Consider the following 19,586-nt stretch of genomic DNA (forward strand, 5'->3'; position numbering starts at 1 on the left):
TTTTTTAATAAAATCAATATTTAATACAATTGTTCAATCTATAATTTCGAAATATAAAACGTTGTTATTTTGTGTCTTAGAAGGATGTCCGTACAACGAAAGATATACGCGAATACGACGTTGTCGATCGCGCTATCACTGACACCACGAGGGAAGACACTGTCGTCAGCACCATCTACGACGAGACCATCATAGATGACCGAAAAACTGTGCGAGATGACAGGAACGTCGTTGAAAAAACTGTCTACATAGATGAGACCAGGCCAAAACAAGGTGGCCCCAGAAAACCAGAGAAAATAATCGAGAAGGAACAGTGCATCTGCGAAATCTGCACTTGTGGGTGAGTATTCAATATTATTACCATGTATGAGTTGTTATGATTCATTTTTACATCATGAATTTATTAAAATCAAGGTTAGGCTTCGTCACTATAGACACGTTCAATGATTTTTTTATAATCATTACCATTTTAGGTCGTTGTATATTGTTGAGTATGAATAGTATATTATATTAATTTTAAAATGACTTCGCGCTCATTTTTTGTTTTGTAGTAGTCAGTTGCAATGTAATAAACGTTTAATGCTAAAATGTTCTTGATTAAAAAAGGTACATAAATTAAATGAATTTTATAACTTGATTAAAACAGTCATTGAATTATTTTTTCGGTATATTTAATTCTAGAAAAAGGAAATGTTAATGTTTGGTAGGCGGGTATGGATAAAAAACTTATTTAAAGCTTTTAAGAATGCACTCAAGGATATATTTATCTGTAACTCTAATTTACTACACTTAGTCGAAATCGGACAAACGAAATACGTTGACAGCTTGACACTTGACACTTACGTAATATCCGCTAAGCAACTGCGTTTTATAATATTATGATAATTTAAGATTAGTTAAAGTGAAACGATTTAACAGTTCAGTGACTCGGGCTATAAAATTTATTGTTCACATATTTTGGCTAAGTGCCTAATATAACTAGTACGTTTCAATTTCGATTGTTTGACCTTCAATTGTTTTTCTAAACTGCCAGCATCTAATTTAAAACAGTATAATATGCATTAGTGACGTACTTCATAGTTAATTCGTAGTCAAAATAAATAAAACTTTATAGCTGTCAAACCTATAAACAAACCTTTTTTCGGTGATGATAATACGTGACTCATAAATTATTCGTGAAGTCCTTATACTTCCAAAAGCGTAGGCTGTTAGCCGAAACTAATTCGTCGACCACGGTATCTCGATGTCGATTCTCAAATACTATAGAGAAAATCAACATATGACTAGCCTTTTATTTTATTTGATACTCCTTAAACATTATATAATAATAGATACAATATATAAACAATAATATATACCTTATCTTCAATTATAAAAAAAAATGAATGAATATCGATGTTCTTGTTTAAGGTTATTACATTTTCAAAGATTATGTAGACTTTTTACTTTTAAGATTAGATTAATAATCTTTCTAATACGGATTACGTGATAGTACATAACACACAAAATTGATAAACGTATTTTATTCTTAATAAAGAGTCTGTTATCATATATTGTAAATTTTTAACTGTGTGCATTTCTGCCGAAGTTAAGTCATAACTGTTAAAATTTTTATGATATAAGAATCAAATGGATAAAATGCGTAATTAAGCTCACTCGTGTCGTATGAATAGGTTATACAGTACCTACCATAATACTATACATATTACCATATTATATTATATCAGTTTTTATGTCGTTTCGTGAACATTATAACAATTAAACATTGATACTATTTTTATTTATTTGTGTCCACTGAACATCATCTCCCTTGTTCGACATTGTTCAATTAATTTGCAATAGGGATAATTGCAGAGATTTACAGCACTTTATGTTAATGTTGTTGATGGACTATTTTAACTGAGAATGCATTTGTGCGTGGGTTGATTTCCTTATAAGTGTTTGAGGCTCTAGTGCCAATAATAATGATGGATGCGCTTAGCGTAAATGTAGTGTTTCATGTAATAACAATATACGGTTTCAGCCGGGATAGCTGTAGAGTTCTTGTTTCAAAAATAACAACAATTTAAAAAATATTTTCCAAAAATATAAAACCTTTTTCGTCTTCATTGCAGATATGTAAACACATTCATCAGTTCTTATGTCATGATTTATGATTAATAACAAATTTCAAAGTATGAACATTCTTTTGATTTCATGAAAATTAATGACGAATAATTAAATTAATAATGCATAGTGTGGGCGAGGTGGTGGCGCCTACTCAATGGAACTGGTCGATAAGTTTATGTACTTCAGGGTAATCTAAAAACATTTTTTTTATGGTATAGTTTGGTGGACGAGCAGATGGGTCACCTGATGGTAAGTGGTCACCATCACCCATAGACAATGACGCTGTAAGAAATATTAACTGTTCCTTACATCGTCAATGTGCCATTAACCTTGGGAACTAAGTTGTTATGTCCATTGTGGGTTGTGTTTGTCTGTTTTAATAAATAATACTATAATACAATTTAAAAAAAAATATTTTGTATTGTTTATTTATTTTTATATGTTATATTCTATAATGATTGAAAACAGGTTCCTAATTTAACACCCATGCTAAGTTTTACACGAAAAAATCGCGACAGCCCTATAAAGCAGTGAACCAGTCTACCCACAAACCCGATGGATAACTATCTCGTGAAACGATTATATAGCTTTGAATAAATTATTAAATTAAGTAAGGCAGATAAATTATAATCACAGAGAGATTTGTTAATCTATATAAAGTGTCAATTAAATATTTATATTAAATACAGAAACGGAATATAATTTGACCAATTGTCTATTAAAATAATACAAGTTATTGTAGAGTCCATTAAGGAACATTTGAAAATAATTATATTGCAACGTTTTGAGCGTTGTTTCAAAATAATCGTAGCTTTCTACATTTTGAAGGATATAGCGTGCTTTTCAAACATTATACACGACCTCGGATTTATCTACCTGTCTATTACATTCTGAATAATTTCCAAATGTTAACAATGCTTAAATCTAGCGCTTCGTTGCATTGGAGAGAATTAATACCATAATTTAAATATACACATGTTTATAATAAGATAAAAACGTAACATTTTTATGTTTTCCGTTACTATGTTATTATCACGTTTATCTCATTATTGATATCAAAATATAAATATAATCTTAAAATTCATAATCGGAAATCAAATTATTATACCATCGATATTTGCCAATTCATGGTTATTATACATTTTTACTTAAATCAATTAAACATCACGTTTTGACAAGTCTAGACTAGGTACTAGTTCAATTTAGTAGTATTTTTTCATTTGGTACCACATTATCATAAACAAAATTAACTATTTTGTAGATAGTTTTACGATGTCACCTGTATGTTATAAGATGGGCTGAATTATACTTTGCTTGCGTTATACATATATCAGCACATATGTAGTCTTTATAACTGCATTCTATTCTACTGAGACCGATTTAGGTATATCGGTACATGCATTTTATGTCTGTGGGTATTTGTAGTTTATTCTCTTCTCACGTTAAAAAATATTTTGCTTTGTGCTACTTCACCGCGTACAGTTCGCAAACAGTTCCTATTAGGTATTAGAAGAAATCGTAAAACTAGTTTATAACTGGTATCTTAAGAAAGCTCGAACAACATATATTTTTTACAGTTTCTTGAATCAATCTTTTGCCTATTTGTTGGAATACTCTAAATTAAATCACGTTTTCATAATTTTTTTTTTTTTTATTTAAGAGAGTATAGAATTTAAGGATACCAAATCTGTATCCCTAAAATTAAAAATATAAATTCATTACTATTTATTTATATAAAAAAAATTGCAAGTTGTTACATTTATTTTAATAGAGAAATAATACTAAATATATTTATGTTAATATTATCTTTATAATAAAAATGCTCTCAGCAGAGCATTCTCTAATTATGAGATTATATATTAGCATTTTGACATGGATCATGTGTATGTTAATGTTTTCATATTTTGATAGAGCAACACCATTCTATAGATATTCATGTATACGGCGTTCGTAGATGGCTTTTAAAATACATTTTTCTATCGTTGTATTGCCACCGCTTAGCCACCGTGACGTTCCACATTACACAGGTGTTAATCCAATGGCCTCACATTCCTATTAAATGTCAGTATTTTAGTTACTGCATAAAACAAAATGAACTTTGTGAAGATCGTTTTGAAATACAATTTTTATCCCCTAAAACGTAGAATTATGTTATCTGTATTATCTTTATTAATATTATAAATGTTAAAGTAACTATACCGATATCCTAAAAGGCAAGCGAAGCCGCGGGCGACTACTGGTATAGTCTGGCATATTGTCAAGAAGTGTTTTGGTAAGAATAATAACACAAGTATGTTCTCGTAATATCATAGGAAGCTAGATGATTATATATTTTAATTCAATGCATACTTATTACACTTATCTCTAGACATTCCTTTTTACCAAACAGATATTGCTAACGTTTTTTGCTGAACCCAAACCGAATACCATTATTTTCGACACCGAATGTATTCGTTTTAATTGAACCGGTTTAAAAGTTGCGAAATCCAGTTTAAATTTTTAGTTGTATTTCGTTTTTTAATTTCGGAGGTTTTTAAGTATTGTCACATTAGTAAAACGAGACCAAGCTGTATAAAAATGGGGCATTCAAACTTAGAGAATCTTATTATACTATCTCATTTTATTTATTGAAATATTATTTATACTGTCAACAGATTGTCAAAATTTTAATCGGCTTAGAAGTCGATTGATATTTCCTGCTTTATTTATAATATTGCCAAGTCATTTAGTCTTCTTTTTTTAAAGCTTCAATTAGATGCTGCATAATGCTGTACCAAATCCCACTGCGTCTTATTAGTACGCTATTTTTAAACCCACTAGCTGTAAATTACTATTAAATAATTACTTTACTTTTATTTGTTTTTGTATTTTACGAAACTGTAAAATTATAATAATGATAAGCACACAGGCGCCTTTAACTGAGGACGAATTTATAATGAGTTGATTAATGTCACTAATTGTATTCATTAATATGTACCACAATGTTGTTTACTGTACTGTATGAAACGATACTGTCTTAATAGTTATAAATAAATGTGCAGTAATATATGAGTAATTCAATGTTTAACCTATTCTCATAGAGAACGTGATAGGTTTGATGACAAACACTTTGATTATTCTCCTCGACCCCGACTTTCCGAACTATATTTATACATTTGTAATATAGAAATACCATAAAGGTCTTTTTCCTTTAGTTCAACTCACTTATCATTCCTCTGCAAATTATAATCCTTTGTATTGTTTCAATATAAAGGCAGATGAAAATATAACGCAAAATTTTACTTTGACATTAATCGCGTACCTACACATTATACTTTGCAGTACAGTCTAAGTATAAATAAAACCATTAACCATTAGGCGAAATGAATTAGTTAGTTATTCAGTTATATGCGAGTACATATTTTTTTAATTATAAACAAAATAACAAAAACATTAATTTGTAACGGCATCAAAGTGCACCCTAACAACAAACAATACAAATTTCATTTGTAAGTTTTTTGATATTAGGCACAATTATTTTTTAACTTAAGTTCAAATGTAGACAGGTGTTGCATTGATTAATTACTCGTGAAGGTTACATTCAAATTCATAAAGAATAACTAGCCATATATTTTCTGTGCAATTTAAATTTTAAAGTATATTTAAGCGTAATGAGCATAACCTAACATTGAATCGTAAAATAAACTTTTTAAGAACGTAATATTGTCAGTTGCTTCGATTGTTTGAATCAATTTTTGTTCCTATCCGAATGCTAATGCTATTATTGGCATTGTGTATTGAGCAAAAGGTCGAAGGTATATGACATTTGCACGAGATAGATATTTTTGATGTGCATGTGCGAGTGTCTCTACATGTAGATTTCACACACAGATAAACATACTACAAACAAACGGTTGATTATGAGCGGTTTATTAAATAAACTGTTTTAATAAGAAGGGGCCTGTATTATTTTACCTAATTGTAAAGTTTATTTGCATTACATGTACGTTTTGAAAAGGTTATATTAATTCTTTCCGAATCATTTTATTTATTGGAAGAACAATATCTACTTCGTTTGAGCACTTATAATAAACTATTTAAAAAAATAAAACTATACTAAATATACTTAATATTAAACATGGCAGATGATTTAGTCTTCATTACACCCTTGTAATTACATTGATCGACGTGTATTTACAAGGTGAAAACAACGCATAAGCCTCACGTTTACATTCCTATAAAAACTCAAGCTACTTTGTGTTATAATTATTTTGTAAAATACTATTAGATCACATGAAACGATAATAATTAAAATTAAGTTTTGTATTGTAAAACATAAATAAATACAAAATATAAATAGATTTATTCTAATATAACAGTAACATGATAGCGATAAAACTAGCAAATTATAATAATAGCGGATTGTTATTACAGAAACTTAGAAATAGAGTCCAGGATTTTTTTTTTAATAATTTGAATAAAACAATGTTAAAACGGAATAATGCTGCGGAAGAATAATATAGAATTGTAGGAAAAATAATTTCTAAATCGGTCGTTTTTCTATTTAAGTATTACGTAATTTTTTTGACATTCACGTTTTCGTGCAGCACGTGATCTGTTGAAATATTTAAAAGAAAACAAATATAACGAAATATTCTCCATAAAATCATGTAGACATATAGACGGTCACATTATAACAGTATGAAAGCAGTCTAGTGTGACTCGAATAGAGATTCTATGCCCGTTCATTGTGACAGGCAATTGCGACACGCCATATTGCAAAAAGGTTTTTGTACCTGTTGTGTTCCATGGTATTCAATGTTAAGCAAGTACATAAACTAACAACATACGATGCTACTCTTCTTAATTTAAATAATTTAAACACACTTTTTTACCATTAGTTTACACAATCTAAAATATTGAAATAAGAATATTGTTTTTATTTTTTATTTATTGTACATTTGATAGTAATTAAACAGTGGACAGTGCTATTTAACTGTATTATTAATATGTATCTATGTATTAAAATTATGAGGAAAAGCCTTCCACAAGCTCGATGATCGAATTCGATGTAATGTATAAATTATAATGGATCTAAAATCGTGGGTTCAAACTGTTATGATCTCAGGACAAATAAATTGTTTGGTGTAGGCAAGTTTACGTCATTCTGAATAAAGGTAGGTGTAGTCTAGTCAAATCAGTATACTAAAATCTTAAAGTCTAGACAAGGCTTATGAAAATTGTATTTGCAAATAACAGTTTTGAAATTGTTTGTTTTTAAAGTAGGAGTATAGATTATTAGGTTTTATTAGTTGATTATATGAAAAGTATAATAAGTGTAGTAAGAATTTATATAAAAGTTTTATTAAAGTCTTCGTCCATTATATTATTAAACAATAAATCAACATGAAGATAAATATAGCATGTTTTTTATTTTGATAAGATAGAAACGTAGAGCTCTTTGCACAGAATAAAATGATATAGATACTAATATTTATAACTGTTTAAGTATTTTAAGTTTGAGATGAAAACTTATCAATCAAAGATAGTTTGTTTAAAAAATACAAAAATATATCATAGCTGTTGCTCTTATGTAGCGCATTATTTACCTACATGATAATTTTTTTTTTGTAGATTCCTAATTCATGTACAATGACTGATATGATTGAAAATATATATATTAAATGTTATTATTTTTTTTATAAATAAGGTACAGTTAATTTTCACACGTTGTTATTTTTAATAATAATAATAAGTCATTTAGTATTTGTAGTAGTTGTTTAGCAAGCACATTGGACGTGACTGGGATGGCGCCTAGTCGATAAACTTAGGCTATAGGCATTCTTAACACGTTTCAATTCGAATTTATTCAACAAGCCTGATGATAGCTTCAATACGGAGTCACGTGAATATATTTTTGGAATTTATGAAATAAAAAAAATGTTGTGCAATTTGCTTATAGCCAATATTCTTTATTATCTGTGCTGTTAATTGAACCTCAGCTTTATACGTAGCAACAGCGTCAATTTTTGTTTCGAATTAAGATGAACACTTAACCACTTGTCGTGATTAAAAATAATTGTCTTAATAATGGTATAAAGGGCTCAATTAATTATAAACTTGGACTAAGGATACGATACTTTACTTTTGTCTTGCACTTATTGTAATAATTTAGAAAATTATAAAACGATTTATTTCAATAATCATATTGAATTTTGGTCCTGTAAACTACCAGGAAATTAAAGAATGTTGAAGTTATTTTACTCCTGGTTATTTTTAACCAAAACACGGTTAGTCATATCTGACACTGGTAATGTTATTCGCTTTCCGCGAATGAACCTTTCGAGCGTTTAAAATCACGTCGTTTTTTATTTACTTAATATAATTGGAACCATCTGTTGATCTCACATGCGTTTTATGTCGCGAATTTCGTGACGTATGATAATCACGATCGTTCCGAGAAAACATTTCGCGATTTACATTCATTGTATGTTAATACATCGGTGGGAGTTAAGCGAGACATGGCCAACTTTTCAATAGAGCACTTGAACGGTAATGTTTGATAAGGTTTTATATGCTAAATCATTAAATTTCATAGTACAGCCAGTAGCCCTCAGTGTGTTCGATAACGTTTTCTTACAGTCGTATAATATTTTTTTGAATGAAACCTTTAAAAATATTTATTAAAATGAGTCACACCAAAATACTATCTGAAAAGGAAAAATAATAAATAAGACATAGGTATATACAAATACAAGTTCATAAACGATCACAAAGCGTGCGGTTATTAATTGTTGATTTCCATGGTGTGCATTGTGCATACATATATATGTAATTGGGTCTAGTTGATTAATGTAATGTATTTCCGACATAGTTTAGATTCCAAAACGCAAACAATTTCATGTATTACTATAAAAATACCATAGACACGTTCTCGTATGTATTTATATAAATTTAATTTCGTTATTAAGTCTTTTAATTTCAATTAAACTAAACATTTATTTTTAATTTATTGGTGAAAAGTCACAGCTATCAGTTAGTTTCATATAAATCCCTTTTTAGTAGGCAACAGGACGCATCTGTTTATTCTAATCAGTTGTATTATGTCATCAGCTTTACAATGTACTTACTTCGTTTTACAAATGTACCAGTTTTATGCAATTGGTGGCAACAGTGAAGTTTATAGCATTTTAACAAGTACTAGTTTAAGAGTGATAGAATCTCTCAGTGTTTGAGCAATAAAAAGTAATAAGCAAAGTGGACGTCGCCCACTGCTTCTTCAATTGAGATTGAGCTATTACTGAATTGACCTTCTCCGTCTTAGTATATGCGTATCATTTATTAGACAAGCTATAGATAAGATCTGTTCTCGCGCGTCTGCTTATGTTTTACACATACATAGATAAAAAATGTGTATCCGGGAATCTGATTTTTTATAATTTGACTTCAATAATTAAAAAATAAAAGTTTGATTAAATCCTGGTTCAACTGTATTTTACATTAGGTATGAAATTGAGAATGTTTGAAATATTGAACAGAAATATATTATTACAGATAATAAATAATGTAAATATTTTTTACCTTGACGTTGTGAGATTACAGACAGAACAATTATTATGATTTGCGGTGACGAATCGAACTGGGAATAAAGCAGTGACATAAATCCAAAATCCCTTCTCGGAATATTTCGGTAATTAAATAAAGCTATGTTCATTAAATAAGATTTTTAACGTTACTTTTTTAGTTAAGTATAGGTATTATATGTGATGGGTTTGGTTTGTAGTTATCAATGTCAATCGTTCGTCTTAAAACAAATTTAGATATATAAAAGAGATTTTTTCTTAGAGATAACATAATTAGATCACTGTTATAAACGTTAATGAGCACATTTCATGCGCATAACCTTTCGATATTGTAGGTTACACTTGTTTACCTTTAAAAGCGGGTCTTGATCATACGAAATATATTGTTGTCTCATGAACTCGTTCATGGCATAGAATTATTAAACGAAATGACGTTTAGAGGATTATTAGTTCCTTTGACTGGTTGCGGGTAACAAAATCGGCAAGTCAATTAGAAAGACGTGACGTTGTACCGACCTCAGTGAGCTATTCGCGTCGGTGATCTCACCGTGCCCACGTCCTCGCTTAAACTCGTTTCTGAGTTGTTTACTTCATGTAAAACTTAATGTTTCGAGCCAGGTCGTTCTGCACTCTTACGTCATCTCTGATATACGAGGATACATTTCTTTTTTTTTTTGCATTCCGAAATATAATCGGCGTATTCGACGACTTATCGTCGTTACATATCCGAGTTCTATACATATAACTTAGCTGTTACGTAATAACTGGATTCTGCGTTCTACATTACATAACTCATCCGATTCTGATATTTTTAAAAAAAGAATGCAAGAGGCATATCCGATATAAGCACGTATGAAATGAATATTACGACAAATAAATTAATATATTTTTAAAATGTGCATTAAAATAAACTTTATGTATTTTAGTACACAATGGATTTGCATTTAATATAACAATAACTATGATTACGTGTTATTAATATTATTAATGTAAAGTGATTTCCTTAATGGTTGGTTAATTTAACAGAAATTATTTAATATAGTATTAATTGATCTCAACATTAATTTACTAGAATAATTTAACAAATATTAAGAATCTATAATTTAAGATGATGTTTTATATTAATACTGTATTTAATTACATGAGGTATAAACAAGAATTTCATTAAGTAATCGAAATGGTGGTGGAATGGTCATGTACGGCCCGAAATAATATGTTTCAATTCAATTCAGGCAATCAACGCTGGATTTTCATGTGTGAAAATTTTCTAATATCACGGTCGCTTATAAATCGGAATATTGTGCTAACTACATACAAATGCGAATGAAATTTTACAACATGTTGTTAGAAATAATACAATTATAAAAATAAAAGTCTATGTGGCTAAAATTCATTATCTCAGAATAAGTGTTTTTAAATTTAACAGTAAATCAGTACCTAGTCTTTGAATGAGAACAGTTTAAAGTGAACAAAACACTGAATGAAACTCTAAAGAGTATGTAGTTCCCCTTCCTCCGATTGATGTATCTACATATAAAGTCTATGAAAAAAACCTATCTCTTTTCTTTTTGTTTTTCGCTACAACATAGTTCTTTAATTAGCATAGTCATATTTTCAAAATCCATTTGTTATTTTGTAAAAAGTGTTATAATTCGATGTTGATAATCATTAAAAAAAATAAAGTATCTTAAGCAGTATTTTACAAATAATGATATTCTATCTGTTCGCATCATGCTTTCTTTCGCCTGATATTTTATCAAATTGCACACGGTAAAGATTATTGTTTATCATGCAAAGGATTTGTTGAACTCGCATACCTACGTGTGAAGCAAATACGGTGATTACGTGATAAATATTATCAACTGAATATATTTATGCATTTTATTTATCACACACAAATGCAATTTTATATGAAAATAATAATTATATCATAATTTTATGATTACTTCTAGGAAAAATTGTATCTGAAAGATATAAGGTATGATAGCAATGTTAAATTAAACTGTTTGTGAAATTATAAGTTGCAAAATACTTTTAAAGCAAACACAGTAGCGCTTATTCGGCGTAAGGCATGAATTAAGTCGGGACTGTTAATAGTTTAACATGCGATTTTAGCTTTTATTATTTAGTATGTAAAGATGCGAATTGTGTGAATTACAGTCAGTAGGCACCATTCATTTATTATCATTCATGTCGTATAAGGCCAGTAAAAAGATCGACCTCAATATTCTGCAAATGGAAAGTTGCTGCGGGAGACAATCCAAAAATGGGTTGAATTACTGAAATAAGAATTCAAGTAGCTTTTAAAAGCACGAATATTTTGTATGTTTACAGATAAGGTGATGTCAGAATATCTCTTTTTTTTCATAGGAATAGTACACACTATCGGGACTGTAAACTGGACTATAAACGTGTCTAGGTTAGAAATACTAGATCAGTGCTGATTATAATCTGTGCATTTCACTCTATATTTATTATCTGAAATAAATTGATTATTGGGTTAATTTTAACTCAAAGAAAACATGTTATAATTACGTATAGTTTTAGGTTTTCTATGCTAAATTAAGAATTTTGCGTTATTGAAATCTTTAACTATGACATAATATTGCCTGCCAGCGGAAATAAAAATGCGGAAATCTAGTTAAAACAATATAGGTATTACGTTATAAAAATAACATTTAACTGAGCATCCTCCTCATGGAAACTATTAAATTATTAAAAGGTCATCATTGCAAATGATTTGTTTTTGCCTTAACTGCCTTCTATTTCCTGGATGTAGCGAATACAAAACACAGAACCATTATGCTATAGCTGAGATTTGATTCTATTAATAGAGTCTTACATCGATTGCAAGCCGCAAGTGGTTGACATTGATACACTGTATACTATCCTATAAAACTTCATTGCCCACTTGCTCGCTGAGAGTCCGTACGTCGTTAAATTTTACGGACTGAAATTTAATTTTTAGTCTTTTTTGTTTGATTTACTAGTAGGTATATAAAATAATATTCTTAATTACCAATACATAGAATAGGGGATGACATCCTCTGATTCACTAATTAACGAAATCTAAAAGAACATGGTGTAATTAGAGAAGTCAGGGGATTAAGATGCGTCCTGGTAAATCCTTTGTCTGCGTGTGCCAGGGATATAATGTTAGACGTATAAAGTTGCAAAATTGGGTTTGAGGAAAGATGATACAGATCATTAGGTCTCAAGCCCAGTTTTTTGGTAAAGGAAGACGTATATAAGTTTTTTAAATAAAGAAACAAAAGTATGATAAATGAAATTGGTGATGAAATTTGATTAATTTCCACAACTCAACACATAAATATATAGAAAATTTTAGTACAAAAAAGCCGTGCCGAAAACTAACTAATATTTATTTTATATAGTGTATTTTACTAAGTATTAATATTACACGTACATGGAGTATTTTTTAAGCATTACATTTTGTAAAACACATAACAATCGTTAGCTTGTTTATTTCAATTACTTATTAAGGTTATCTTCCAAAATATTGTATCTGTGATATCCTGAGATAAGATTATCTGGCGTAAATATGCTCTAAACCCATAAAAACTTACCGATAGCAATTTTTATTTGGTAGGCAACACCCATTGTTTGCTAATGATTTATTTACATTTATATGTGGATATTTAAATCGTATAACATATTAAGAATATATTTTAAAACACGTAGATATTATTGAGAAACTGTTTCTTAATTTTGATTGATATTAAAAACGTTGGACTATTGTTATGGTTAGATTTTAACGGTAAATAAAATTAATCTTTTTTTGTAGTTGGCACAGATAACCAAATGGCTAATAAGCTAGTGAGAGCTAGCTGGTATTATCGTGTAGGTGTTGCATTATAATCCAGTCACAGCCATAGAAGGTCGTCGACCATATGGTCTGTCTAGAATCGAATCATACACGATAAAATAATAATAAAAAATTGAGATAGATAGATAGATAGATAGATAGATACTTTATTGCACACAAAAAGCAAAAGATACAGTGTACATAACATTACAAGAACATAACAAAAAGAGAAGCGTGCAAAGGCGGTCTTATTGCTTAAAGCAATCTCTTACAGACAACCCTTTAGAGTAAGAATTTGTCTGTGGGAAACGGGATGGTGCAAACAAGCATGTTTTATTCTTAAACAGCTAAAAATTAATTTTTAAATAATACAAATAATATATAACAAAATACATATATATAAGTTTAATAAATACATATGTATTATATATACCAAATAATTATATAAATAAAATTATATATATAGCAGAAAGTTATACTAAACATATAATAAAAAAAAATAATAATAATAAAACTTACGTACATAAAATATAATACTTAATAAATAAATACTAATAGTATGATAATATAGGAAATAGTATTTACGCAGATTGAATAGATAAATAATACTTATGTAACCTATTTTTAAATATATAAATTGACTCAGATTGACGAATTTCGGCAGGGAGCGTATTCCATAGCTTAGCAGCTGTCATCGTAAAGGATTCGCTATAGAAGTGGGTATGAGCGACCGGCAGTGACAGTTTGTTGTCAGAGCGTGATCGCAGTTCATGTGGATAGCTGACGTCAGTACCCACAAAACAGAACCGTTCCTTCAAATACGCGGGAAGAAGAGGATTGTAGAGGATAGAGTAAAGAAGGGATAACATGTGCAAGTTGCGACGATGTCGAATAGTAAGCCACTTAAGTTGCGCCCGATATTCGGAGACGTGATCAAATTTCCGTAGACCAAAGATGAATTTGATGCAAACGTTCTGTAACCTTTCTAGCTTATTGAGTTGGTCCTCAGTAATGTTTGTGTAACAACAATCTGCGTAGTCCAAAATAGGAAGTAGAAGAGTTTGACATAACGTGATTTTAGTCTTAATGGGCAGAAAGTGTTTCCAACGTTTTAACAAATGAAATGTGGCGAAAACTTTTCTACTGACTTCAGCAACTTGCACAGTCCAGGATAATGTATTATCGATAAGAAGACCAAGGTTTTTAATGGAACTGCTAAGTGACAGAGGCGTATTGTTAAAGATGATCGCAGGTAGGTTGGCGTAATCAACTTTAGTAAGTAGTTTGGAGCTGCCAATAATAATGACCTGCGATTTATCTGGATTTACAAGAAGCCCGCACGTCTTGCTCCAAGTACAAATTTTATGCAATTCCTGGTTCAGCCTCTCAATAGCCCCTCCGATACCTGTTAAGGGAGCAGAAACGTAGACCTGCAAGTCGTCAGCATAAAGATGAAAGGAAGACGAGAGGAGATGGGATACAGTATTAATAAAAATTGAAAATAAAAGTGGAGAGAGGACACTGCCTTGAGGAACACCAGATGAGAGAGATTGGAGGCTGGATAATTTATTATTAATCCGTACACATTGCTGACGACCAAACAGGTAGCTACGAAACCACTCACATGCATCGGAAGATATATTAATCGACCGAAGCACTGCCAGCAGGAGATCTAAATCAACCGTATTGAACGCATTACTGAAGTCCAATAATGCCAGGATACTAACATGTCTGTTGTCCATGTTAAAACGTATATCGTCGCATACTTTAAGTAGGGCAGTAGTAGTACTATGACCTCTCCGAAATCCTGATTGGAAATCAGAGAGTACATTGTACTCTGCTAGATACTTTGTTAATTGAAGATGGACAATACGTTCTAACACTTTAGACAGAAATGGAAGAATAGATATTGGACGAAAGTGAGAGAAAGATATGGGATTTTTGTTTTTGGGAATTGGAAGGATATAAGCTAAACGCCAAGTGAGATTATATTTCAATATTCTTTGTCTATATTTCATTTAATATTCTACTATTTTTAAGTGCACTTAAGCAAATAGTTTTTATAATATTGACATACATTAAAAAAAGAACAAAATATTAAAATATGTTTTTTTTTTTTTAATTTAACGAAAGGTATATTAGCCGTCGTTATATTGGTTATATAAGTGAAAAGTTATTCAATTTTTATAAGTTTTGCATTGATATTATTTTCGGTGGTTGATGTAATCACTGCCGCATTAAATGATTTCCGACAGTTGATTATTTTGCACTTGAAACCAACAATGGGTCACCTTGGTTACCGCGTTGCGTAGGCAACGGTAATACCTTTAAGGCCTTAAAGTAATGGTAGTATAAAAATGCATTTTTATTATTAATATTTATAATAAGACAGTTACTGTGGACCATCTGATAAATAAGTGACCACCGTATTATACGAAATATTATCTATTCCTTATATCTTTAACACGGTTGGCATACCATAAAAAGGGCGTAAGTTCCTATGGTTCCCATAATTACACTGGCCCACGTTCCGTTAAGTATAATGGTTACATGGGGTACTATTTAAACGAAGTCGTCGAGTAACTTATATATGTAATTAAAATTGCTATTTATTCAAGTGTATTAAGATTTAACACACCTATCTAGCCACGTTACATACCTAGTTTAAACTTCCGTTTGTTCATAGACTTATCAAATATTATGATAGCTATTTTTGGTTTGTTTTATAAATAATGTCCTGTGTGCACTATCGTATAGAATATGTATTCGGAAAGGTTTTTGTATTTTTTCTAATTTATGTCAGCAGTTCCTAAGCTATTAAGGCCATGGAACATTGAATGAGTCAATAATTACTTTGAAATCCAAACAAATTTATAATAAATAAATGCAGCATTTTGAAATACTTACCTCAATTTAAAAAAAAATACTTTACGTACCTATAATATCTATTGTCATATTAATGCATGTGCCTATTGCGTTTTCCATTTGGTAATTTGATTAAATAAAATAATATTCATGTTTATTAAAAATAATGCTATAATACGTAGAGTTCTACAGGTTACTGTATTTCACATGATACTTAATTACCTAGTAACTTGATAGTAGCCCTGGAAGGGTTATCAATGCTCTATATTATTTAAAATTTCAAGAGAACATTCAAGTCTATAAATGTTGTTGGATGTATTTATATGAACAGACTGACGCCCGGAATGCGTTGCAATGCCATTTTTTTTCATGTAAACAATTATTATCCGGTGCAAGTTGCGCGCCATCACGCAAGAGTCGACAACAACTACAAAGTACTACAAACTCTATCGAACAAATCTTATAATGGCATTATGAAACGCATAAGGAACAGAAAAATATATTGGGTTGCAGAGTATGGCCTCGCTCTAATAAAAATTGAATATTTTTTTTTGTATGTATCATTTTTTTAAAGTAGGCAAAGGCAAAAGTCTATGCATTATTAACGCGTTGTGATGTCATTAAAACAAGTATACGGCCTCGCACTGTATTCAATTTTTTTTGTATGTGTCATTTTTTTAAAGTAGGCAAAGGCAAAAGTCTATGCATTATTAACGCGTTATGATGTCATTAAAAATAAAACCTTATTTGACTCTATCTACTGAGTTGTGTTGATCTTCTCACGATGCAAACGTTCCGCGTCGATGACCGTGGCTCCTCCGCCTTACAAAAATGGTAATGCGAATTCACCGAAATAATAAATTACACCGTGGTAAGAATCACCATCTACAAGCACAGCGGCGGAAAGAATGAACACATACTATGTTACCGACCAGTATTTTAAATACATTCATGGCATTTTTTATAGAATATAAGTTAAGTTTTTAATTATTATTTTTTTATTATCTCGTCTTACCTAACCTACATCAAATTCATTCGAATTTAAAATTCGAAAAACAATGATGGCAAAATAAAGGAAATCAGTTTTTAACTAAACACCCGCGAAATAATAATTAAGGCTGTAAACATACAACGGTTTTAATTATGAAAATTCTTTACATAAAAACACTCCTTATATAGGGATTATACCTACGTGAATAAATTTTGAACAAAAATATATTTTAATATTAAATATTACTAAGATGATGTTGTCATCAAATAAAAAGACAAAACATTTCTTCAGAAGCATATTAATCACACTCTCGAAATCTCGAGTCTGGTTGAGTAATATTCCCGATATAGTTAGGAGCAGGCGTTAGTGCCTGACTCACACTGAAGAACATCTTGCAAAACAATCAATCGGTTGTTTGATAAGGTTCAATGTATCCAACATATAAACTAATATAAACAATATGCAAGTTAATATGACAGGATGTGTCCATGCCAGCAACTATAATATTATCTTCTAAGGAAACGGATTCGATCTTAATCCAATAAACTGGTCTAGTTATTTCTGGCGGATGTAAATTTATTTGACTACTTCTTACATATGCGTCTCTATGTTTTCCGTCATCGCGGATTACATTATGCATACGAAATTAATTTCTCAAATGTTACATATCTTACACATTTAAAGTATGACAAATGAATCAAATTCGAATAAAATAAAGCATATGATTAAAAGTACATTCACCAAAAATTAACATTTTTTTTCTGAGAAAAAAATAAATTTAAGTAGATATTCTTTGTAACTATAGGTATTAAATATGTACCAAGCATGCTTACGTATTGGCATTTGTAGTAATATTTCATATACCATTTAAATAGCAGATGCATAATTACACTTTAAGTGGTGGCTTATGTCATCAATATTATTGCATAATACATGAATTACTAATAAATTTGATTTTAATATTGAACGCAGTTATCTCTTTAGTTGTAACGTTAACGGATTCTCATTACTTTAGTAAGGTTTGTAAAACCCTAGATTGAAGGAGAAGAATTTTTGACATTATAATATAGTTTGACAGTTTTGTGTTTTTTTTTTTAAATACGTTTACATATATTAGAGCCTAAGGTATGACTTTGATATTTTCTAAACATAAATAATTAGTGTACGTTACACAGTTCATATAAAAAAAGTAAATTCGCCACCAGATCTCTGCTAAGCCACTATAAATTGAACCTTTTTTGAGCCGTTGCATCTTAAGATTTCACTTTTATATATATTGGTTTTGTAGTTTTTTCTGATAGAGAACACAAAAAAACATCTACGTTTATAAATATGGATTTTATCATCACTATATTTACTTGGATATATATCAACTTAAGTAGTATTATCGTTACATATACATTTAAATCAAATTAGTAGTTAATTAAGTGTCGTCAGTCAGGAATGTAAAGCGGATATTTGCTGTCATTTTATCAAACTTGTCGACTTACCTATTTTACTGCTTATATACGTATATAACTAATACTTTATTTTATAACTTAAAATTATTATTCTATATAATCAACTGAGTATTCTTAAAAGATATTTAATACTCTTGATTCATATATTGCATTTGTATCATGTGAAAAAGTTGTTTTTTTTTTTAATTATAAGATCTAATACTAATAAAAATATGCAACGAAGAAAAAGTAAATAAGGCAAATATAACTTATGTACGTCACATAAATTGTAAATTTACTTATGAATAATTTGCTATATCGTCGAGTTATCGCAACCAATACGTACACATGATGTCACTTCAGGGTTTTAATTATTTTGGCAAAGAACTCTAATAGATAATATGGCGTTAGAAATTCATAACTTCAAGCACTGATACGAGCATAAACCTATCAGCAATCAATGTCGAAAATTATCAGTGTGAAAACTAACGTGAAAATAGTTTGTAAATCATAATATTAGTGATTTAAACTGTGTTTTAAAATGTGTATGACATTTCAAGAGGAATGTTGTCAATTATAAGGTACAAATAATTTAATCCCTTAATAATACTGATAAATAATCAATCGCAGATAAACACCATACAAAAATAGGATTGATATCTTTCCACAAACATGAAAAAATCAGTGGGAATCTTATTCATTTTACTGATGAGTTTTTTTTTTTTAATTTTATAAGGCTGAATACATTATGACAAAGTAATATTAAATCAATATAAATGGATAGTTAATTTATC

General features: G+C 29.7%; 1 protein-coding gene across 1 annotated transcript in view; it reads left to right on the top strand.

The window, feature by feature from the left end:
- The window catches only part of LOC124537258 (titin), a 35,210-nt gene that overhangs the window by 3,012 nt on the left and 12,612 nt on the right, over positions 1-19,586 (top strand). The window contains exon 2 of the mRNA XM_047114036.1: positions 81-340. Coding sequence (XP_046969992.1) covers positions 81-340 — 260 coding nt within the window. The remainder of the gene's footprint in view (positions 1-80; positions 341-19,586) is intronic.

The sequence above is a fragment of the Vanessa cardui genome, chromosome 18, assembly GCF_905220365.1.
Source record: "Vanessa cardui chromosome 18, ilVanCard2.1, whole genome shotgun sequence".
Lineage (NCBI taxonomy): Eukaryota > Metazoa > Arthropoda > Insecta > Lepidoptera > Nymphalidae > Vanessa > Vanessa cardui.